The following is a 25863-nucleotide window of genomic DNA, read 5'->3' on the forward strand; positions in this document are numbered from 1 at the left end:
GACAGCCTGTCTAGGCCCCCATCTGCTGCCTGGTCTGAGCTCTTTGACAGCCTCCCCTCTCTCCTAACTGACAAAGTGATAAACTAATTAGCCTGGCTGGGCACACCGAGGTCAGGGCCCTCACCATATCCAGTGGCTCCACATAGCAGGGCTGACCCAAGTCCTCCTCCAGGGAGCTGGGGCCAGGTAGGCTGGGAGTAGAATTACTAAGGTCTGACTGATTAATGCCAAGACGCTGTCTGAGAGCCGGGCAGGCCTGAGGTACCAAAACAGCCTGTGTTAAAGACTCGTTCCACACCTGTACAATCAAATGTTATCTGCTCATTATATACCGAAGTGCAACTGTGCTAAGTTCCTCTGATAAACTGTGACTAGGAGCAGTTATGAAAACTACTCATATTTTTAAACAGACATTCAAAGGACAGACTGCAAGACTTTGTGTTAAATGTAAGGGCCGGGTTTCGCTTCACTCTAGAGCAGGGCTGTCATGGTTAACGTTACTTATATCAGGGTAACTTGCAGGTCCATGAGGTTTCTTGCAGGTCAGACGCACAAACAGAGCAGATATCTGTCACAGTTTACCTGATAGCTGAACTCAGGCTTTGGTACCAGTCGTTGAGGTTCTCCTGGTTGCTGGACATCAGTAGCAGATTGGCTCTGGGGAAGGTCAGCTGTGAAGAGATGAAACATGGTAAATGGACGGGTTCTTATATGGTGCTTTTCTCCTCTACACGAGCAATTGTACAACTCGCCTCACATAGGCACTTTCTTTCAGAGAGCAACGTGGGGTTAATGCTATGCAGACTGAACCAGATGGGGATCGAACCGCCAACCTGCCAATCAGCAGGTGACCTCCTCTACCTCGGTGGCTTTACTCTTTACAATACACCAACTACGAGCCTCAAATCCAACTATGATTTCAAAATCTGACTGGGAACCAGTTCAGATAAAACTAAATCAGATCTCGATGAAATGGGAAGAAGGACGAACCGCTGCCCGTCACTGTGCTGTTGAGCAAGGCATGGGTTTACAGTAGCTGTTGGTCCTAATGTGCTGCCAGCTGGTTCTAATACTTGATGAAGACGAGCTGCATGTGATAAGAACTTCTTCTCAGTCAAGATGTAATAAGCTGTGCGGCCAATCAGAACCAGTTTACAGCAAAAAACCCTGAAATGTAAAACAATGAACAATAACGCACTACAAGAAAAACTGTCCTGGTGTTTTTGGGAAACCTTCTTCGATTTCACCAACTTTATTAAAATCGATCATTAAAATCTTTTCTGGAACAAATCAGAGAGTGATGTCACTCCACAGCACTGTGTACAATCACAGCAGTTCTTGCATTACAGACTTGCTGCGGGCAGATGAACCATAAAAGCTGCACACTGGGCTGCAGTTGCACAATAAAAGCTATAGGGGTCAACACAAACCAGCTAAAACTGTCTCCAGATCAGCTCCACACAAAGAAAACTGCTGCTGCTTTTAAATCCTGACTGAGTATAAAATCCAGGCATCAATTAAACTAACAAAATCTAACAACCGATTTAGAGAACACTGCATTGTTCTGGACGGTGTCTTCATATCTCTTTTGGACTTCTCTGTTCTGACAGGACTTTATATGAGTCAGTTATCAGTTCTCTTGTTCACGTTACTCAGTCCAGCTTCAGGATGTACATGCTGAACAAATCTAAGCCCAAACAAAAGGTGCTTTCAGAGCAGCACAGTTACATCAGGAAAACTGCTTAAAGATCACAATTACACCTTAAAGAGCCTTTAACATTTATCTGCAGAGACTAGTAGCTTGTTGAGCTCTGATATATCCAACTTCAGCCAGTACGGAGGCGATTACAGCTCATCAGACAATGACGATAGTCTCTTATTAGACATTAAGACTTCAAACGCACCATCATCAAAAGCACCAAGTTCAGTGAAAGGGGCCGGACTAAGTGCTGCATGATATTAGGCACTCGCTGCTTAGGGAGGGGTGGTTGCTTCTGCACAAATAGATTCCACTTCTGTTGAGATGTCGTAATTAGGAATTTGTCAGGAAATCTGACCCTCTTAGGTAGAAATGACTTTGTATAATACAGCAGCGCCTCATCACTGCACATAATTTAGCTTGATTATTTATACATCAAAGAGAATCTGTCAGGGATGTGGGAAATATTCAAGTAATGAGAGGATATTAGCAGCAGGAAGGGAGCAGAGGCGAGAGGATACAGAAAGCCGACGTATTCAGAAGGAAAAGACACAAAACGAAGAGAAAAATGGACGTCGAGCCACAAATAAGACCCAACGGGGGAGGGGGCACTGGAAATTTTAATAAAACCTTTGAGGTTTTTTTGTTTTTTCCAATACTTAGCATATAGATTGCCATGACATTTACAGCTGTCAAATTTAATTTGACTTTAATACTTCATGGCCCCGTATAAGGAGGGCCGCGGTGTGCTGACAGTCTTTTTCCTCGAGTTCACGCAGGGATCAATAATGTGTCCTTATGAGGAATTACGCGTAACGCTATCGAGTATGCGCTTGGGCCTCCGTGGTATAAGAGGCTAATGAAATGCCATTTCTGCCATTAGATAACATGCAACGGGACGGTCACAGAGCGGCGACAGGCTGGAGGAAGACGTATTTACTGGAGGCCCAGAGGAGATGGATCTGTAGCTTAATCTGATCCAGCAACTGAGGTAACAGCAGGCGCCCATCACTGCACTCCTCAGTCCTTAAAACACACACGCACTCCCTGTAACACAGCTGTGAGTGTAATCTCTCCATCAGTTTCCTTTCATCAGTCTGTTGAAGGATGATTTTCATTCTCAGGGCTTTTAACTGAAGCCTGGCCTGGTCACGACAATCCGTCACACAGCCGTCACGTCACTGCAACTCTGCTCTGTGTGCATATTTGATCATTTCCACTGCACACTTTCACAAAATATAAAAAACGACAAGTAACGAGCATTAAAGTAGTATTTAGAAAAAATGCTGTTTTCTTTCTAGACGTCACTGAATCAGGATTTCTGAGAAGACGAATGAACTGGCTCAACGTCCTCAAACAACACATCCAAATATAAGGCTTCATACTGCCGACTAACTGAGCGCTGCTGTGTACTTGTACACAGTCTGGTTAGTCGGGATGGAACTGAGAACTGGTTCCCAGTAGGCCATCAAGTTGGAATCGTTAGCCTGCTCGCCTTAGCCTATCAGTTTAGCTCATTGATTCCAGCTGCACTTGTGCTGATTTCAGTTTGTTTGCTGGAAGAAAATAGTCACGCAGTCTAAAATATGGCAGCGTGAATATGGACCAAACTTTTATTTTTATTGCACACACAACGAACACACAACGAACACAACTTCAGTGCTTTGCACAAACCGAGAATCCAGAGTGATGTTGAAGCTGAATGCAGACCTCCAACAGTGAAACAGGCGAGCAGTCAGGCTGCAGCCTCCCTGTCCACCTGTTCTTATTGCTCAAGTAGCATCACTGTGGCATCACTTTAAAGCCTCTGTGTGCGGTCGGCTTTGTGTTCACAGCTAAAGACTGAGAAAAAGATCACGCGTGTCCTCATTAGGACACGGATTCTGTAGCCTACAGGTTCAGATTGTTCTAAAGCTGCAGGCTTCACTGAAAAGCTGAACTGTTACATAAAAACTGTAATTATTAGACAACGTATTTTAGGTAAAAGTAGTGTAACTCATTACTTTCTACTGCATTACTTTTAAGAAAAGGTTTCTCTGTAAAAACAGCTCCAACGTGCACAAACGAAACCAGTTACTGTGTGTCCTGCTATGCTGGTGACTCTCAGAGAGGAGCCAATGAGAACGCAGCGAGAATCAATACGTGATATTGATCAGAATCACCCGACTGGTTATTTTCCTCTTTATTTTTCATTGGATCGTGTTTATGATATAAACTCGTTTGCCAGACCTCTTGGATGTAAAATAAGTGTTTATTAATCATTTTAAAACGTAAACGTTTATTAATAAAAGTAAATGCATTTTTTAACCAACCTATGAAAATGTCCATGATGATCCACGTGATAAATGAAGCATGAAAGGTGCGGACATATCTCACAGTTAATCATCTGTACAGACTTTTTGCCCGTCTTGTTGTGTTTGACGGATGTTTTCCCATTTTTAACATTTGATACACTCAGTTTAAAACCTGATGGCCTGTTGGCTGAGCCCCGACAACAGCTCCAATTACTCTATAAACAAATGAAACCTGAGATGCCCGCACCTTTACTGATACGATCAGAATACTTTATTGATCCCCAGGGGAAATGATTTTTCATAAAAGTCACTTATTAATAAGTAGCTGAAAAAGAACATGTGCAAGAAGGGTGTAGCTGTTGCAGTAAACAGTGTGTTAGGTGGATGATCACATGATAACAGATAACAAAGGTAACCAAAGAGGATCCCCCCCCATAAAGAAGTAAACTGGTTATCTTTTTTGTCTGGCTCAGGAGTGTCAAACTCATTTTCCACCGTGGGAAACAAACAGCCCGCTGGACCACTGATGCTTTCTGTGCAGATGAAGTCACACACTGATGATGAAGAAACAGCTGCTGTGACAAAGAGAGAATCTGTCTGCACGACTCTTTGGACGTGAGAAATAAAAGTGTAAAATGACAGAAAGTTACAGGTTTTTTTAAACTGTAGTTGAAACTGTATTTAGTTTATTTTATGTAATTTTCAGTACTAAACTGGACACTTGAGTCTCTTTCAAGAAGGTGATTTTTTGTTCATGTTGCTTCTACTGTGGAGAACACATGAGGTCTGTACAGATGTGGAACTTTTTGTCCTCCGCGGTGGAAAATGACTAAAACTAAAACGTGTATCACGGGTTTATCCAGCTCCTACTTTTATACATTCTGCACTCATCCTTTCAGTCTCCAGTATCATTGAAATGCAGCCAGACGCTGCTCGTTTGAGGTTTGCATTTAAATCCGGCTCGGCGTCTCTCTGCGTACCTGGCCCGTACCACTGCACCTGCTGTCTTTGGAACATCTGACCCCTTTCCTTCTTTGACATAATGGTACGATCCCAGTCTGCGATTGGTCGCGTGGCGTGACCATTAAAATAAAGTCCCACAGGGCTGAAGGTTTGACTTCCACGTACCGACGGCCCATTAATAACTGCTGTGTGAAATCATCTCGCGGCCGGATATAACTGTATCCACATCCAGCCCGTGGACTTACGTTTGACGTCCCCGGTCGGGTTTTATTGGTTTCTATGTTGTAGATCTATCAGCCAACTGTATGCTACCAGTTCTGTGACAAATGAGCTTTACTGACAGAAAACATGCAAAAATGCTTCTGACAAGCTGAGCAGACAGCAGTGGACAGCACCATCATCAGACGTGGCTGCTCTGGATCACAGGGAAGCACATTAGCAGCGCTGCATAAAGAGCTCTTTGAGCCAGAGCCTATCAGCTGAAATGAATATTGATACCATGCAGCACTGGCACTAAACACTCGCTGCATAAACGCTTTGGTTCCTTGCTCAATGACGCGCAACTCCTTGCTTTGAATGTTTCATGACAGCAGCTACATCATTTAGACACAATTTGTCAGCAAGCAGCTGTACAGAGACCTGCACGATGGATGGACTGAGCGGAGAAACACATTCAAAGTTCAACTTTTGGGCCACTTCAACAAGGATTAGAGGTGATTAGGGAGGAGAGGAGCACAGGTCTCCTCCAACACGCAGGACTAAATGACATTTAACGGAGCGAGGCTTGAAAACATTCAGCAAACTTCTTATTTTTACACGTTATACCACTCATCATCGAGGAACTTTAAGTAAGACAAATCAAAGCTACATACGTCAAAAGTGGAAATTAAATAATGCTCCGCTAAAGAGTCACTCATGTGTACCCTGAAATCAGTGAACAGATGTCTCCCCACCTGCCCAAGAAAACAGACAGTTTTCTTTCCAAGTTCAGCTTTTCCCAACATTTGGAAGATGGAAACAGTGCAGGGCACACACAGAGAAGAAACACAGAGAGCTCAACTCTACAATAAGAACGATGTTTCCACAACGCTCAGCCACCATCATGATGACAGTGAGGATTTACATAGTAATGGGGGAGTGGTTCATATTAATATCATCACTTTATACCTTGTTAAAAACTAGTGATTTGAAAAATGGGGACTGTATCTGTAATATGTGATATATTATAATATATCTGTAACACCTGAACAGGTAAGGTTGTAGTTTTTGTTAAAAGCCTTGAATTAAAGCTGAAAGCCTGAACTTCAATCTCATCTTAATTGTAATAATGTAAACAGGCAACATTAAAAACGTTGTGTCGTTTTCCATAATCCTTACAGCTCTAACTGCAAGAAGATACCGTTCATACAACCGTTGAGGCTGAGCCCTCTCTGCTGGTTTTTCAGGGACTAGTAGCTGGCAGACACTTACAGTGAGCAGGCCTCCCTGGCTCCGTGTGTGGCCAAACACCTTTTCTACGGTGCAGTCCTGCAGTGGATAGGCATGCTCGGCAGTAAACTTCTGTCCACTGGTGGAATGCAGGGAGCTGCAACGCTTGACCTGTAGCAGCATGTCGGAGAACAGGAAGAACATCTTAGGCTTGGCCTCTGCACCCTTTGGTGGGACCACCTTCAGCCAGCCCTCGCAGATGTACCACCTCCCTGTGACAGGAGCAAGAACAAACAGAAAACAATATTATACACATATATACATCCATCATTAGATACTCAATATGCATTTAGTCCAGACGTGGACACTGGACAGCCTGCAGGTCACATTTGGCCCTTTGGTTGTCCATGACCAGTTTGCACGGGGTCAATGCGAACTTTAAACATAAACATGTATTCATTAACGGAGCCATAAGAGGGCCACATGCCAGCATACTCTTAGTGCAGGTCTCAAGGCTGGATAAATTGGGAGGGTTACATCACATTCATCCAGAATGAGTGGATCTGTCAGGCCCTGGGTGCTGTTGGCCAGCAGGGTGCTGAAACTTGTTACCGCTGGCCAAAGACAAAGAAAGAGGCAGGGGGAAAGGTGTGTCAGGAGGCGGCAGGAGAGAAGAAAGGCAGGAGTGTGGAGGTGCGAGTAGGGACTTTAAAGCCTGCCTACAAGACGGAGAGAAAGAAGGCAGATATATGTGCATGCAGGAGACTACATGGAAGCGAGGTGGATTCAAGCTGTTCCAGCATGGTGCAGAGAGCACGTGTAGGGTTAATCTTAAAAGAACAGTATGCAAATAGTCAGGATCACTTTGAAGGTGGAAATCAAAGCTGATTTTGAATGTTGTCAGTGTATGTGGCTCTCAGGCTGGCTGTCAGAGTAGCAGACTTCAGTGGACATGTAGATAAAGGGAACAGAGGTGATAATCAGGTGTTGGGTGGCCACGGTGCTAAGGAGAGAAATGCAGGACAAGGACATGGATTACATGGTAATGGTTTTTTGAAAAGGATGGAAATACTTGTGGTCAAGACATTTTAAGAAGCGGGAAGAACATAGGTGACATATAACAGCAAAGGGAGGTGCACAAAGGTGGATTATATCTTATGCAGAAAGGCCAAACTGAGAGAGATATAAGACTAGAAAGTGGTGGCAGGTAGACAGCACCGGACGTTTTTAGAATGACTGCAGAAATCAAGACGAGGAAGTGAAGGCGGAGTCGAGGATTAAATGGCAAAAGCTCAAGGAGCAGTTGAGACAGCCGGGTTCAACGTGGGGCGAGATTACATCAGGGATCTACTCTGGGTCTGTTTGCAGTGGCGATGCACGGATTGGCAGATGAGGTCAGGCAGGAGTCTTAGTGGCCTATGACAACTGCAGATGAGACTGTAGGGAGCAGACTGAAGAGCGCCTGAAGATGTGGAGGTTTGCTCTGAAGAGAAGAGGAATGAAAGTCAGAAGCAGCAAGACAGAATATGTGTGTGAACGGGGAGACGGGTTTAACAACAGGCATGCAAGAACAGAGGCAGAGAAACTAGACCAGTTTAAACACCTGGGTCAACCAGCTAAAGAGATGGACAGCGCACAAGAAATCTGAATCGCCATTATGAACTAAACATGCAGCGAAATACACAAAGCTGACCAACGCAGACCGAGAACAGACATCTGAACCTTTGCTTACCAATGTACTTACCACCCAGCGATGACGTCAAAACCAACTTTGTGATTTCACATAAAATCACAAAGTTGCGGTTATATAATGATGTGCTACGTGATCGCTAGCGACACAGCTATGTTAGCATAACATAAACAGTGAAGCTGGAGGACGAACACTAACACTTTTCCACTTATAAAAGTTAACGTTAAGGTTCCTGATAGTTAGAGACAAATGCAATCGCATGGCAGGATGCTGTAAACGGACCAAACTTCAGTCAGGAGAACAACTGAGATAATCCATCCACAATACGAGGTTAGTCATTAATATACTGCAACAACATGGAATAGAGCAGCTGCCAGAGAATTCAACATTAATGAATCAATGGTACAGAAGTGGAGGAAGCAAGAAGAATGAGTTTAATAAAGTTTGATTTATCTGACTGCTTTGTTTCGCTTAATGTGCCTTATAATCCCGTGCACCTTATGGTCCGAAAAATACGTACTGCACACTGCAGTTTAATGTTGCAAAGCACCTCTTTTTAACTTCAGTGGATATTATACATGGTTATGCTCAGGATATGTCAGCCCATTTCTACTGGAAATGCCTTTTGGTTAAACTTTCAGCAAGGAATTTGCATTTGCACTGTTACATTTTTATAAAGCTTTAATGTACATAAAAACCAGCTTCTTGTTTAAGTGAAAATAAATGGAAGGTTGTCTTTTTGCGCTAGTAATGTTGTGGAGTTGTATTTTGTCTCGCATCAATTATATCGTCTGTTATATCGTTATCGCAAATTTTCAAATATATATCGTGATAAATATTTTTGGCCATATCGCCCTGCTCTATTGCCCACCACTGGTTTTACTCTGTGACATCCATTAAAACTGCTCTGACTACTTTTAATAATAAAAATAATAATAAATACTAATTTGTCAAACATTTAGTGATCTTTGAACACTGTGAAGTTATCCCCATTTCGATTCAATTGCATGTATATAGTGCCAATCACAACAACCGTCACCTGAGGCCTCAAACTCTGTGCAGCACATCAATTTCATGCTATTGGAACCATGTTAAACTGCATTGTCCCTCTTAAGTAGATAACTGAAATTGAAATTCAAGGCACTTTATATTGTAGTGTAAAGACCCCATAATCTTAGAAAGAAAACTACAACAATATTTTGCCTTCTACAACGAGAAGAAGTAATTTCTAGTATTTCGGTGTGGTCGCTGAGGAAAACTCATCTCTTTCACTGTGATTGGCAGCAGGATGCTGATAGCTAATAAGCAAGCAGGGCTGACATTTGGATATATAAGATTAAAATTTATCCTGAGTCCAGGGCGTTTTTGTAATTGCCCGAGCAAATAGCCTGTGATTGCAGTGAGCCCGAGTGGCCGAAGCTGTGCCTCTGGGGCTCGGAGAGGACATTTTCAGCTACAGACAAGTCCAGTGAGATTAAGTGGCTGGGCCGAGTGGGGATCAAATTGCTTTTAAAATGCCTCTCAAACAGAAAAACAGTCAAGACACATGCTATGACACTTTGTGGTGTTGTGTGAAGCCCGGAGATTAAATCTAATTTAAATAAAATCTTATACATAACATAACTGAAAACAATAGAATCATTTTAATAAGTTTAACAAAGAAAATCAGCAGAATTATTACAAACGGAAACAGCTGATTACAAAAACAATAACTGACTTTAGCAGCATTCACTCAGAAAACAATGTAAGAAAAAAGAAGAAAGAGCAAAGAAGGACAAGGACAAACGTGCTCTGGAGGGAAAAATAAAAACCCACATATCAAACCAGCCCAGGTCTTTCCCCCAAAATATTTGTTCTAGTGCAAATAATCCCTTTAATGTGTATCAGCAAAATAGACTCATTCTCCGCCTCAGATCTCTAAAATAAATGAACTCACAGATGCTGGACTCTTTCTCCATGTGGTAAAGTGGACGGTACAGGTCTATTTTCCAGCAGCCATAAGCAGAGAATTGGCAGGGTTCGGCATTTTGGGGCTGGGGTTTGTTGTTTTTGGTTTTCCTTCTTTGTCCCTTATGATCATCAATCATAATCATTCGCGGGTCGATCTGCCAGGCTGGCTTGACATTCTCGCCCCACCTTGGGGTGGAGTCTTCCTGGCAGTTGTCCTTCCCGCACCTGTTCTAACGCGTCTTTTCCACAAGCAGCCACTTGGCCCAGCTTGGCTCGGCCTGACTTTTAGTGTTCAAAGTATTATTGTAGGATCTGAAAACATAAAGCACTGAGGTGACAGTTGTTGTGACTTGGCGCTATATTAAAAAATTGAATTGAAGAAGTTGACCTGTTTCACGTACAGGGAGTGCAGAATTATTAGGCAAATGAGTATTTTGTCCACATCATCCTCTTCATGCATGTTGTCTTACTCCAAGCTGTATAGGCTCGAAAGCCTACTACCAATTAAGCATATTAGGTGATGTGCATCTCTGTAATGAGAAGGGGTGTGGTCTAATGACATCAACACCCTATATCAGGTGTGCATAATTATTAGGCAACGTCCTTTCCTTTGGCAAAATGGGTCAAAAGAAGGACTTGACAGGCTCAGAAAAGTCAAAAATAGTGAGATATCTTGCAGAGGGATGCAGCAGTCTCAAAATTGCAAAGCTTCTGAAGCGTGATCATCGAACAATCAAGCGTTTCATTCAAAATAGTCAACAGGGTCGCAAGAAGCGTGTGGAAAAACCAAGGTGCAAAATAACTGCCCATGAACTGAGAAAAGTCAAGTGTGCAGCTGCCAAGATGCCACTTGCCACCAGTTTGGCCATATTTCAGAGCTGCAACATCACTGGAGTGCCCAAAAGCACAAGGTGTGCAATACTCAGAGACATGGCCAAGGTAAGAAAGGCTGAAAGACGACCACCACTGAACAAGACACACAAGCTGAAACGTCAAGACTGGGCCAAGAAATATCTCAAGACTGGTTTTTCTAAGGTTTTATGGACTGATGAAATGAGAGTGAGTCTTGATGGGCCAGATGGATGGGCCCGTGGCTGGATTGGTAAAGGGCAGAGAGCTCCAGTCCCACTCAGACGCCAGCAAGGTGGAGGTGGAGTACTGGTTTGGGCTGGTATCATCAAAGATGAGCTTGTGGGGCCTTTTTGGGTTGAGGATGGAGTCAAGCTCAACTCCCAGTCCTACTGCCAGTTTCTGGAAGACACCTTCTTCAAGCAGTGGTACAGGAAGAAGTCTGCATCCTTCAAGAAAAACATGATTTCCATGCAGGACAATGCTCCATCACACGCGTCCAAGTACTCCACAGCGTGGCTGGCAAGAAAGGGTATAAAAGAAGAAAAACTAATGACATGGCCTCCTTGTTCACCTGATCTGAACCCCATTGAGAACCTGTGGTCCATCATCAAATGTGAGATTTACAAGGAGGGAAAACAGTACACCTCTCTGAACAGTGTCTGGGAGGCTGTGGTTGCTGCTGCACGCAATGTTGATGGTGAACAGATCAAAACACTGACAGAATCCATGGATGGCAGGCTTTTGAGTGTCCTTGCAAAGAAAGGTGGCTATATTGGTCGCTGATTTGTTTTTGTTTTTGAATGTCAGAAATGTATATTTGTGAATGTGGAGATGTTATATTGGTGTCACTGGTAAAAATAAATAATTGAAATGGGTATATATTTGTTTTTTGTTAAGTTGCCTAATAATTATGCACAGTAATAGTCACCTGCACACACAGATATCCCTCTAAAATAGCTAAAACTAAAAACAAACTAAAAACTACTTCCAAAAACATTCAGCTTTGATATTAATGAGTTTTTTGGGTTCATTGAGAACATGGTTGTTGTTCAATAATAAAATTATTCCTCAAAAATACAACTTGCCTAATAATTCTGCACTCCCTGTAAAATTAGAACTGGTCATGAGATTATTCTTTTTGCCATTTCGTAGTCACACCCTGTTATGAAGCTTTTAGCACAACTTAGTAAATGCATAACATGTCAGTGTTCTTGCTTAGGCAGTCATGTGTAACCAGTGTCCCTCATGCTGAAACTGTATCCTGTAGGGTCGGGCGATGTGTAAAAATTTTCCAACCGACAATCGTCAGTCCAGTAATCGACGATGGGCAGTATACTCGCTCATGCGCAGACTTTTTGATGGGCGGGGCAATGTGATCATGCACGGACTGATTTGCGCAATTACAACACAGAAGGAGTCCGAACATGGACGAACTAATTTCCCCACAAAAAACAAACAAACAAAAACAAAACACTGTCAGCGTTTATGCAGCTTAAATGCAATTAAAATCTTTAACGCGCCGACTCACCTGGAGTGCAGAGTAACAAACTTTGGACAAACTGACAAAATGCATTGACAGACATTTCAGGGATTTTGACTCAGTCTGCGCACAGATGGGTTCATTGTTAATCGCGTTAGTCTTGATGACGGCGCGTTGATGCTGACAGCACAAAAAAAAAAAAAAAATTCTGTTGACTGCTTCTATTAGCTCCGTCATTATTAGCAAACTTACTCATGGGCAAATAAATAAATCGTCCCTGTAATAACGATCGATGAAAGCCTCAGCCTATCATCGATAGCTGATAAATTTGTCCAATCGCCCAACCCTAGTATCCTGTTCATCAGACGTGTCCGAGGCCAGGGCCCTATTTCAGGAAGCCGGTTTAGTGCAAACTCTGAGTAAGTATACCCTGAGTTAACGGAAACTCTGGGTTTTCGGTTTCACAAAGCGAGTTTAGATTAATTCTGAGCGAGTTACTATGACGACACACTCCGTGAAGCTAACCTGCCCCCTAGCAGGTTTACTTCAACTAACCCTGACTGACCCCGCCTCTTTGTCGGAAACCTGACAGTAGGAAGTGTCAGACATGGCGTGTCCCTTCCTTGAAGAGCCAGTAGATGTTGAAGCCCAAATTCTCCGCAGAGCTCTCCACCGGGAGAGAGTGATTAGAGCGCGTTCGGACATTTTATCATTTCCTGATGATTTCCTGTGTGAACGTTACCATTTCTCAGCACAATCTATAATTTATTTGAATAACATCCTCAGGCCTAATATTGCTCATGTGACACATCGCGGACATCCTCTCAGTTCTGTACATATTATTTGTATTGCACTTCGGTTTTTTGCAAACGGGAGCTTTCTGTATAATATTGGTGACGCTGAGCACGTTTCCAAGGCTACCGTCTGTCGGGCAGTTGCACTGAAACGTCTCCTGTACTCGTTTGTGGTGTTCCCCGGTCATAGACCCACAAGATTTATCAAAGAGGGATGCCACAAAATTGCAGGTAGCAGGATGAACGAAACTTAATTCATGATGTGGTGATACTTGAACTACTACTTACATTTTACATTTATTCTCAGGGTTCCCAGGCGTGATTGGCTGTATAGATGGCACTCACATTCCAATCATTGCTCCTTCAGTAAATGAAGGAGACTATGTGAACAGGAAGTCTTTCCACAGCATTAATGTACAGGTACATAGTTCCCTGTAGCATTTCAAACTAACAAATTATTTCATTATAGTAATGGATGCTAATTTGTGTTCTCTGCACTGTGAAGATCATATGTGATGCTGCCAACATTATCACAAATGTGGAAGCCAACTGCTCAGCCTCTGTGAGTGGTGGTGGTGGAGGACCCCCACCTGTTTTTCGGGCCTCCGCTTTTTTTCTGTTGGCTATAACGGGTCACATTTGAGCATACAGAGTAAGCAAATATGTACTTGTAATGTGCTCAGATAATTTCAATAAGTGCTTACAGACAGAAAATTAATGTAGCCTCTAACTGCAATTGATTTACATGGGACAAACAGACCAAGCACTATGGCTCATAATACAATTACACCTTACCTGTTTGGACTATATTTTTATATTTCATTTTTACTTGCTGCCAGGAACGTTTGGGGCCTGTTGGGTTGCACCTGCGCTCACATCACATCACAAAATAAAATGTATGAAATAAAAAATAAAATAATATGATAAAATAACGTGTTAAATGGGTGGAAATCCCTAGATCGATGTTTAAATTAACACTCACGCATTGACTCTGTCGGCTATGTTTTGCCATGCATGCTCCCTTTCTTTTGCAGCTGAGGCTGTGTTACTTTTTTTCCGCAAAATTTGCATGTTATCAGCATATGCTGCCATCAGAATTTCGGCCTCAAGCGCTGTGAAATACATTGACCGCGCCTTCTTTCCCTCCGTCTCCATGGTGACTCGCTTAATCTGTGCTCCACTAATCAGGGCTTTATGTATCCTCGTGCGCGCGCTTAACTTGGGGTTAAAGCAACTCCGCGTTGACTGAACTAATTGTTATCAGCCTTTCTGAAACCGAATATTCCGAGTTGGACAGTTCGGGGTTACTCAACCCTGCGTATCGTTTTTCACTCTGAGTTTTCTAAACCGGCTTCCTGAAATAGGGCCCAGGAGAATAACAGATCCAGCAGACTGAGGGTAAGTCAGGGTTAGTGTTGGTGGGTGTGTCGAGTCTGCGCGTACTTCATCCTCATTGTTTGGGAGTGGCCAGTGTTGGGGGCGTTGTACTAAGCTCCACTGAAATCTACTGAATTGTTGAATGCAAGAGTAGAAAGATTGAACAATACTACAGCTGTCAAGTCAGTAAAATATCAAAGTAATCAATCAAATCGCAGATATAACTCATAACATGTATTTTTGTATAACAATGGATATTGATAAAGAATGAGCAGAAAAATCATATTTTTAACAACCATCCACTCATTTTCTTTGTGTCCAACACGGAGACAGACAACCACTTGTGCTCACATGCATACATGGACAGTGTTTTCTGTGCTAGAACTATTTCATCACTCTCTTAAGTGACTTCGTCAGTCTCAGCTGGCTGCAGTTTGTCTTAACCTTTTACACGGTATATCTGCCTGCCTAAAACACTGACCAACAATGAGCCATGAGGTCAGTTTCATGATCAATAATATGCAAAATGTCACTGCCATGATCAACAGCCACAAGTCCCGTTCACAGAGAGCGGGGGTGGCTGCAGCATCGTAAGACGTTAAAATATGTCATCTAGCCTTCTCCTTGGTTCAGAGATGAGCGTTCACTTTTTCACGTAAATGATTTAACTTTGACTCGACTCCCCATTGAGTTCAACTAATCATCAACTGAGAGATTAAAAAATCCTCTTCTTGTTAGAATATCTGTGTATAATATAACGTAATAGTAGGGCTGCTCGATTATGGCAAAAATGATAATCACGATTATTTTCACTGAAATTGAGATCACGATTATTTGACGATATTTATTTAACCCTTTAAGACCTACTATAGAACCAAGTCCGCCAGAGCTTATATTATTTTTATTTATTTTTTTTACATGCAGTAGTGCCATTTGTGGGAGCATTTCAAGTTGCTATACATCAATACAACTGTTATAGCCCATATTTTAATAATATGTATGCATTAAGTGCATAGTAATTACATAAATTGCAAAAAAGTGCAATAAACTACAAAAAAATTGAAAATCGCTTTTGTTTTGTTTACATATATTTCTACTTGGAGAAATTTAAGAGGTTTATCCCTCAAAACTTTAAATACAATAAAGTTGCAAAAAATAGTTTCCCACCACAGGAAATTTATTTTGAGTGTCTTCATAGTTTTATTTTGGAGATACAGCAATTTTTATATACTGCAGGAAAAACAAAAAACAATCCTATGATGCAAATTTGCAAAGAAAACAGCAGGTGCATCATTTCACTGTGGGAAGTGTTATGAACAGCTGATCGGATCGGCAAAGCGTGTTTCTGGAGTATTATGTTTTTGTTCCTGCAAGCGCTTTTTATGCAATTTTTGCAAAGCTATATGTGGAACGAAACCGTGACCGAGGACAAGCTGATGGCATCAGATGTAAGTACAACTCCTCCGGTTTCATATGCAAAACAAATTATTGCGCTAGCTTACACGGTTCAGGTTCTACAGGGATTTAACAATAGTTACACAAAACGGAGCGTGCTGCTCTGACCGGCTTTAAAGGGTTAACAATGACTTTAAAAAAATAATATAACATAGTGTGCAACACCACTGAAGTTTTTTTTTTTTTTTTTTAACTCTTTTCAACCAACGGCAGTCACTCTCCAAATAACTTCTGCTTAGCTTTCCGAGCTTCCCTCGGGTCCTCTTAATCAGCGGTCTCCAACCTTTTTTGCGCCACGGACGGTTTATGCCCGACAATATTTTCACGGACCGGCCTTTAAGGTGTCGCGGATAAATGAGGGAGGGGCTAATAATCGGCTCAGTCATTTTTAATGATCGTTGAAAGCCCAGATCGTAATCGTGATTAAAATTCGATTAATTGAGCAGCCCTACGTAATAGCTGTTATATTGAACTCAATATAAAAGAAATGTATGATTTTTGCACTTTAAAGACAATTCAGTACAGAATAACTTTTCTACTTTCTATTTATTGAAGCTTGTATTAATCATAATGTAATGTGATTAGAAAAAACAGACAGAGAAATGGTAGATGATGCATAAGGAAACTTGTGTGAAACTATCAATAACATAAAGGACACAAGGGGAGAATCCATGTGAAGCACGATATAAAATGTGAGACATCTTTGTTTTAAAATAAAGGAACAGACAGGCAGACATAAAGCTGTGGCCTCCCAGGGAAAGAGGCTGCTGCCTGCTGCACTGATGTCCCATTGATTCAGGCTTTGTGGCGCACAAACACCCCCCCCCCATCTCCTACAGAGCTACTTAATATGTTTGAGGGGCTCCAATGCTTCTCATCTGTCAAAGGCAGCTTTTCTTTTACCCACATTAGAGGTGGCATTGGTGGGGAGGAAGGAGAATGAGTCGGTGTGGGGTTGCGGGGTGAGGTGGTACTCCTGCAGCTCTGAAGTCTGCCTGGTGGGACCAGAGCTTTATTGGCTGGAAAGGAAGCTGACAGCAGAGTTTTGAGGGCCTGAGAACTTGGATGAGAGAAAGCTTTTGAAACTAATGCCCACATCGGCATTAGAAAGAAGAGCTGCTATTCAGCCGCCACTTCCAGCCCGTACAACACAAACAGCCACACATACTCACGGAAAACACGCCTTCATATCCAAGCACACAAACACAGACTCAGGACATCATGCATACATGTATTTCCTCAAATCCAGCACACACTCCCAGACAACACATTTTGGCTTCCTTTTTAACTTTGAGTCCACGAGATGACTGGTCGTGGGGGACAGTGGCAGCAGCGACATCCAGGACAAATACCAGCAGGGCGTGGAGTGGCTGGAAGCACAGGGCTGTGGGGAAATAACAGAACAGAACCTGATGGTTCACTAATTATTATTGATATGATGTGTAGCATACACTATACTGATTATTTGCTTTAATCCAAAGAGTTTAATATGCCGGCCCACAGCTTCAAATCTTCTGTGAAGGTTGACCATTATTCCAGAAGCACTTGTGAGGTCAGAAACTGATGAAGGAGGCTGTGGGGAAGGACTCCGGCTGGTCAAGATCTTCCACACCAAGCTCAGGAAGGGGCCATCCTTAAAATTGTTCCCACAAAGTTGGGAGCATGAAATGGTCCAAAATGTCTTTGCTCCAGCATTATGAGTTCCTGTCACTGGAACTAAGGGGCCTCAGACTAAAATCCCACCTCCACCATCCTGGGCACAGTGCAGGCAGCACCATTCCCCTGACAACTGCTAAACCAAGACTCATCCATCGGATCGCCGGGCAAAGAAACACCGTCACAGAGACCACATCTCCACTTCCAGTGGCAGCGTGCCACCACACACGACACTTTGCATTGTGGTTAGTGAAACTTGGATGCAGCTGCTCAGCCATGGAAACCAAGAGGTCACATGGAGTTTGGAGGTCTGTAGTGACTGACTTTATTGAAACTTAGTGACCTCTACTCAATGTGCCGCAGCCTTCTCTGACGCTGTGATCTTACACGGCCTCCCACTTTGTGGCCGAGTTGCCGTCTTTCCCAGTTTTCCACAAACAGCTGTAGAATATTTAGTAATGAGGAAATCTCACGATTGGACTTGTTGCACACTTCTAAATAAGGCTCTGCTATTTATGAATTTTGAACAGTACGGATGAGTTTCTTCTTAATGACCTCACTTCCCCTTTAGTTTATGTGTGCTGGTCTGGTTTTCCTCTCTCCCCCAGTGTGTCCCAGAAGGCATAGATGCATGCATGCAATAGATGCAGCAACAGAGAAGATGTATAGAGGTAGTTCTTGAAGGAGATCAAAGGAATATTTAATGAGAGGATCTAACCTGGAGCCAACACCTTCATCTTTCTCCCTTTCAGCAGTTTCTGCACACGGCAAAGCTCCAAGTGGTTCTCATGGTGCCGGGTATTGTCGTCAATACGCTGGGACACCTCACACACGACAGTCACTGCTCCTAAAACACAAACAGTTTTTTCAGTGTAACTGCTTTATATGATATGTCTGGCTAAAAGAAGTAAAAACAAAGTCACAGCGTATTATTTTGTAGCGCATGTCTCATGGTCTGAAATATAAATCTAAAGACTGACAAAGAACAGCAAAAACATTCATTGGTATATTTGCAAATATTACAATGATGGTTGTAAAGCACAGTGACGAATAAAAGCTATTAGTGTGAAAATGACTGCAGCACAATGTTTTTTATTACAGTGTTTTAAAAAGATGGAAGTCTTAGTGGCAGGTGCACCAGAGTGACCATTTTGGCTCATAAAGCACAATAATAAGTATAATAATAATATGATGATGAAGTATGGTGATTTGTGGGGTTCCTCACAGAAAATAATAAGTAAAAGGGAACTCCTACTGAACATCTCATTTCGTGTGAGCCTGTTCGAATATGAATTTTGTCAGAAATGTGCACATCCAAGATTTTGACTATTAACAGCTATGTTCAGTACTGTAACACTTTAAAACATACTGCTGGCTGTTAATAAATACACATATATAATACACCTATAGAAATGTAAGTATTTCCCAGTCATAACACCTGACCTGCATACTCCAAAAAAAAGAAATCAACTGAAAAAAACAGACATGTTCAAATTTAACACTATGAGTTCATAAAGCAATGCTTACTTTCATTTTGACAGTCCAGACTTGAGAATTTGCACGAGTAGATTTTGTTAGAATTGCCACAGTTGTTGGGAAAATATGAACAGGTAGAGATGGAGGCTCATTGCTGCTGAAGTTCAGGCTGTGGCTGCTGGGCCGGGTTCAGCACTCAGCTTTAACATTCTTGGCTAGCTTAGTGTTAGCAGGCTGTCTGTGCAGATACTTGCAACGAGCCAAAGGTTTGCTTGCAGTATAATGCAGTTGTTTCTATCCTGATGCAGCTTCCAGTGTAACATTGCGCTCTTATCCATTTGTGCAATGAAAATAAAAGCATGTCCACGTCCAGGTTCTAGATTGCACGACTATTTTACTGCTCTGGCACACAAACTGAAATCAGCTGATTGTAGTTCAAGTGGAATCAATAAGATGAATCAATGGGCAAACAGGCTAACAATTCCAAAGAATTGAACCACCCAGTATAACTCCACTCTTGGCGGTCAGCTCTCCAAGTCAAGTTACTTTTTTTTGTTGTACCGAGTTAAATGGTAAATGGTCTGTATTTGTAAAGCGCTTTACTTGGTCCCTAAGGACCCCAAAGCGCTTTAATAATAATGGATAATAATAATAATGGATACTTTATTGATCCCCATGGGGAAATTACTTGTTTTTCTCTGCATTTGACCCATTCACTCAGTGAAGCAGTGGGCAGCCCACTAAGCAGGCGCCCGGGGAGCAGTGTGTAGGGACGGTACCTTGCTCAGGGGTACCTCAGGGTAGCCGTTAAGTGGATTCGAACCGCCGACCTTCCGATCATGGGGGTCCACCCATTCACACACACATTCACACACTGATGATGGCAGCTACATTGTAGCCACAGCCGCCCTGGGGCGCACTGACAGAGGCGAGGCTGCCGGACACTGGCGCCACCGGGCCCTCTGACCACCACCAGTAGGCAACGGGCGAAGTGTCTCGCCCAAGGACACAATGACCAACACTGTTGGAGCCGGGGCTCGAACCGGCAACCTTCCGATTACAAGGCAACCTGCCAACCCTTGTATAGTGTTAAGACACACTATACAAAAGTTCGCTATGATCGCATGACCTTATTACAACTGAGAGAGCGCAGTGCTTCCTGGAATCCTACCCTGAGCTATCAGGCTGTACTGACTCGACGCTAGGCCGGCCCCTGACTGGGAGCCCTCCTAGGAACAGGCCGACGCAGAGGCGAGACAGTCGGGGAGCAGCTGACCAGAAGCTCAGCCCTTTGGTTAGCAACGAAAGGCTAACCCTCCCGGTCATACTGTTCAGTCCCTGGAAAATAAAATGGACGACTCCAGGCCTGGATTTCTACACAGAAGGAGATTCAGGATTGTTCCATATTGTGTTTCTGCGAAACCTGGCTGGGGGAAAGGACACCCGACGAGGCACTAACAACAGGCGGCTACACAGTCTTCAGGAAGGACCGGTGTGCTGCGGATAGCGGTAAGACTCCTGGTGCAGGAACAGCTGCCCTCCTCAGACAATCATGGTGTACTCACTGTAAGATCATTTGACCCTGAAGCTAATGCCATTGTACCTGCCCAGAGAATTGCAATGCATCACTGTGAGTGTTGTGTACATACCCCCCTGCACTGAAGAGGAAGCTGCATTAAAGGAGCAACATGACATGATTAATAATAATAATAATGGATTGCATTTATATAGCGCTTTACAATGCCACTATTCATTCACTCTCACATTCACACACCGGTGGAGCAGCTACAGTTGTAGCCACAGCTGCCCTGGGGCAGACTGACAGAAGCCAGGCTGCCATATCGCACCATCGGCCCCTCTGGCCAACACCAGGATTAATGAATATGAAAACACATATCCTGATGCCGCTGTTATCATTCTGGGAGATTTTAACCACTGCAATCATGGGAAAAACATGCTCAAACCACATTAGTTTGTGACCTTCCCCACCAGGAGAAATGAACACTGGACCACTGCTCCAGCAACCAGGGCTGGGCCATATCATACCGTTCACAGTGATACCGGTGTAATGTTGGGCAACGATAAGAAAATGAAATATAACGATAGAATATGGGTAAAACGCGCATGCGCAGTGCCTTTGTTTACATACGCACATGGCTGTGACGGAGAATGAGAAGAGCGAAAGCGGATCGTTGAATGAAACAGATGAATCTGAACTGGTTTGTAAAAATGCTGCAGCTTCACTGGTGTGGAACTGGTTTAGCTTTCGTCCGTCAGATACACAACAAAGCACTATTTTTGGTAGTGCATGCTAGCGGGCCGTCGTTATTACCGTATTGTTTGGAAAATACGGTGCACTTAAAATCAATCCTTTGATTTTTCTGAAAGTCGACAGAGCCCCTTATAATCCCGTGTGCCTTATGTATGAACTCTGGTTGTGTTTACTGACCTGGAAACGATTTTATGTACACGGCGCTCGAAAATGTTTCAGTACGACTTTGCTAAGCTACGAAGCCGCACTTGATGGATTGTCGGAGCATTACGGCTATCGTAGGCGGAGCCTAGCGGAGTGATACGTACTGTGCTTCAACATGTTACCGTATTGTGTGTGTATGACCTCTTTTTAAGTTTTGTGGATGTTATACATGGTTATGCTGAGGATATGTCGGCCAGTTTCCACTGGAAATGCCTTTTGGTTAAACTGTCAGTGAGGAATTTGCATTTGCACTGTTAAATGTTTATATAACTTTAATGCAGATAAAAAAAACAAAACAGCTGCTTGTTTAAGTCAAAATACATTGATGAGGTGTTTTTTTTGTTTGCACTAATAAAGTTGTGGAGTTGTAAAGTATTTTGTCTCACATCAATTATATCGTCAGTTATATCGTTATTGCAAATTTTCAAATGTATATGGTGATGAATACTTTTGGTCGCCCTGCTCTACCAGCAACATCAGAAATACCTTTTCAGCTGAACCAAAGACACTGAAAAGTCTGATCACCAAGTGATCTGCCTCAGTTTATGACAAAAGGCTCCAGACAAAGCCCTTCACAGTCAGGTGTGTTTACACCTGACCTGAAGGTAGGGCTGCTCGATTATGGCAAAAATGATAATCACGATTATTTTCACTGAAATTGAGATCTCGATTATTTGACGATATTTATTTAACCCTTTAAGACCTACTATAGAACCAAGTCCGCCAGAGCTTATATTAGTTTTTTACATGTTGTAGTGCCATTTGTGGGAGCATTTCAAGTTCCTATGCAACTGTTATAGCCCATATTTTAATAATATGTATGCATTAAGTCCATAGTAACTACATTAATTGCAAAAAAGTGCAATAAACTACAAAAAAAATTGAAAATCGCTTTTGTTTTGTTTACATATATTTCTACTTGGAGAAATTTAAGAGGTTTATCCCTCAAAACTTTAAATACAAAAAAGTTGCAAAAAATAGTTTACAACAACAGGAAATTTATTTTGAGTGTCTTCATAATAGAGCTGGGCGATATAAGATTTTTTCATATCACGATATGTTTTTTTCATTTCAGGCGATAACGATATCTATCACGATATAAGCCAAATAACTATATTTGTAAGATTTAAATGTGCCGTTGCTCACAAGTAAAATGTGAAATAATCAGCAGCTTGTTTTTATTTAAATATTTATTTCCCATAATAAGTTCAACAGGGTAGATGTACTTAAGGAACATGAGACTTTTTCAGATAAATAAAGGCAAATATTGCAAACTACACTAAAGGCAGCCGCTAAAGCGTTTAAGTTTCAAAATAGAACAAACGAAACAGACTAAACTGTCAATTCCACTTAGAAACAAAATATTAATTCTAAAAATAAATCTTAGTTTGTTTTACAGAAGAACAGACAAAACTGACTAACTTTTGTCAATATCAAATAAACTGAGAACTAAAAGGAAATTCTCAATCTCTCCTTGTTGTATAGCTGAGCTTTTCAAACAGTTTTAACAGTTACTTTAGTCTGACAAAAGCCGAATGACGAATTAGCGCTTCCAGTCAGAGACTGAGGCTACGTCCACACGTACACGGGTATTTTTGAAAACGGAGATTTTCCGTTTTAAAAAATAATCCCGTCCACACATAAAGGCAGAAATGAAGGAAAACGCTGCTATGAACATGCCAAAGCAGCAGGTGGCGCTAGATTCCTAACCGTGCAGAAATGTTGGCCAATCAGAAGTCTAGAAGCCTCGGTGGGAAAAAGTAAGCAAAGCTGGGGCATAGAAGCAGAACCGAGTCGTATGTGTGGAGGGACAGTAACTGTGTGTATATGTAAGCATTTAAACACTGCAGAGAGTAGAATTAACAGTATTGTAGAAATTCATTTCACCGAAACAATAACGTGGCGCACAGTGTGACGTCAAAAAATGCACACACCTTTGACGCTGCGTTTTCTCCGTTTTTCTGGTCCACACGTAAATGCAAAAACGGAGTTTTCAAAAATCTTCGTTTTCAGTGACCAAAAACGCCGTTTAAGATAAGATAAGATAAGATAGAACTTTATTAATCCCTCGGGTGGGTTCCTCTGGGAAATTCGATTTCCAAAAAAAGCACAGCAACGACCGAAGTTACAGTTACAGAATTGTATATATATATATATATATATATATATATATATATATATATATATATATATACACACACACACACACACACACACACATATATAAATACAGAGACAATATAAATAAAATATACGAAGGGGATAAATAGAATAAATAGGAATAAAAAATAAAAATACAAGTGAATTGCACATTTCAAGTATTGAGTCTCTTGCACTGTTGACTATTTACAAAAGTATTGCACAAGGTATTGCACAGTGAGGTGAAGAGGCACTACAGCTTAGTTGTTCCCCCCTCCTTTGTCCTCCTGTTTCCCCTCCCTCTCCCCTCCAGAGAGGAGTTAAACAGTCTGATGGCGTGTGGGACAAAGGAGTTTTTAAGTCTGTTAGTTCTTGTCTTGGGGAGAAGCAACCTGTCACTGAACAGACTCTTCTGGTTGTTAATGGCCGTGTGCAGAGGATGCCCAGCATTGTTCATAATGTCCATCAGTTTCTTTAATGTCCTTTTCTCTGCCACTGTCACCAGAGTGTCCAGCTTCATGCCGACCACAGAGCCAGCCCTCCTGATCAGTTTCTCCAGCCTGGATGAGTCCCTCTTTGCTGTGCTGCTCCCCCAGCACACCACAGCATAGAAAAGTACTCCAGCAACCACTGACTGGTAAAACATCCTCAGGAGCTTCCTGCAGATGTTAAAAGACCTCAGCCTCCTGAGGAAGTACAGTCGGCTTTGGGCTTTTTTATACAGGTGCTCTGTGTTGCATGACCAGTCCAGTTTATTGTCCACCCACAGCCCGAGGTACTTGTACTTGTTGACCACCTCCACCTCCTCCCCCTCTATCTGAACCGGCAGTGGACCTTCTCTGGACCTCCCGAAGTCCACAACCAGTTCCTTAGTCTTTGAGGTGTTGAGTTGCAGGTGGTTTGTGTGACTCCATGCGACAAAGTTCCTCACCAGACTTCTGTACTCCTCTTCCTGATCATCCCAGATACACCCCATGATGGCTGTGTCGTCTGCAAACTTCTGAATATGGCATAATTCAGAGTTGTAGCAGAAGTCAGAGGTGTACAGGGTGAAGAGAAGAGGGGACAGCACAGTTCCCTGTGGTGCTCCTGTGCTGCTGACCACAGTGTCAGACGTGATGTCCTTCAGCCTGACATACTGTGGTCTGTCGGTGAGGTAGTCGGAGATCCAAGCCACCAGGCAGGGGTCCACCTCCATCCTGTTCAGTTTTTCCTGAAGCATACAGGGCCGGATGGTATTAAAGGCACTGGAAAAGTCAAGAAACAGGATCCTGACCGTGCCTTTTCCCCCATCCAGGTGTGAGTGGGCTCTGTGTAGGAGGTACAGGATGGCATCCTCCACTCCGACACCCGCCTTGTATGCAAACTGTAGTGGGTCCTGGGCATGTTGTACCTGTGGTCGGAGGAGGTTGAGGAAGAGCCGCTCTAGAGTCTTCATAAGATGTGACGTCAGTGCCACCGGTCGGAAGTCATTCAGCTCATTGGGCCGGTTCCTTTTGGGGACCGGGACGATGCAGGATGTCTTCCATAGGGCGGGCACTCTCCCCAGTCGCAGACTGAGGTTGAAGACTCGTTGTAGCGGCTCCCCAAGTTCAGCAGCACACGCCTTAAACATCCTAGGACACACCTTGTCTGGGCCTTACGTGTGGACGAAAGGTGCAAACGCATAGAAAAATCTGCGTTTTCAAAAATACCCGGGTACGTGTGGACGTAGCGCATGCACCAGTTTATTGTATTTCCAGACTTGCTTTCGGCACAATTTACAGTGCAGCTACTCTGTTTTTTGTCAGACTTGAAATAGCCGAAATACCTTCACACTACGGAGCTTCTGTGGCTCTTCCGTTCGACAATCTCTCCGGCGTTTGAACCATCATCTGTTTTCTCTTCGGTCACGCTCGGTTGATTTTTCTAGTCCTCCATTACCCGGGCGGTACGGTGGCTGGCTGCTTCCCAAACAAATACACATGTGCGGCTTGGCACTTGTGCTGTACGTAACAAGTCACGTGACGTGACGCTGCGGCTGTGATTGGTTCGGCTCTGCGCTACTTAATTTGGATTGGCTGTTCTTTTTTTCCCCTTTTTTTTTTTTTTTTTTTTTTAAAGAGGACAAGAGCGGCGAGGTCTATCGCGATAG

General features: G+C 42.8%; 1 protein-coding gene across 3 annotated transcripts in view; it reads right to left on the minus strand.

Moving 5' to 3' along the window:
* Nucleotides 1-25863, minus strand: part of arhgef39 (Rho guanine nucleotide exchange factor (GEF) 39) — a 64508-nt gene that overhangs the window by 6638 nt on the left and 32007 nt on the right. For 2 of the 3 annotated variants that reach the window (XM_026147368.2, XM_080291806.1), the window contains exons 7-9: nt 18357-18485; nt 6427-6656; nt 583-671 (exon numbers count right to left, since the gene is read on the minus strand). In XM_026147368.2, the coding sequence (XP_026003153.1) occupies nt 583-671; nt 6427-6656; nt 18357-18485 (448 nt within the window). The remainder of the gene's footprint in view (nt 1-582; nt 672-6426; nt 6657-18356; nt 18486-25863) is intronic. The other variant, XM_080291807.1, reaches the window with a different exon arrangement.

Source organism: Astatotilapia calliptera, chromosome 17, assembly GCF_964374335.1.
Source record: "Astatotilapia calliptera chromosome 17, fAstCal68.1, whole genome shotgun sequence".
Taxonomy (NCBI): domain Eukaryota; kingdom Metazoa; phylum Chordata; class Actinopteri; order Cichliformes; family Cichlidae; genus Astatotilapia; species Astatotilapia calliptera.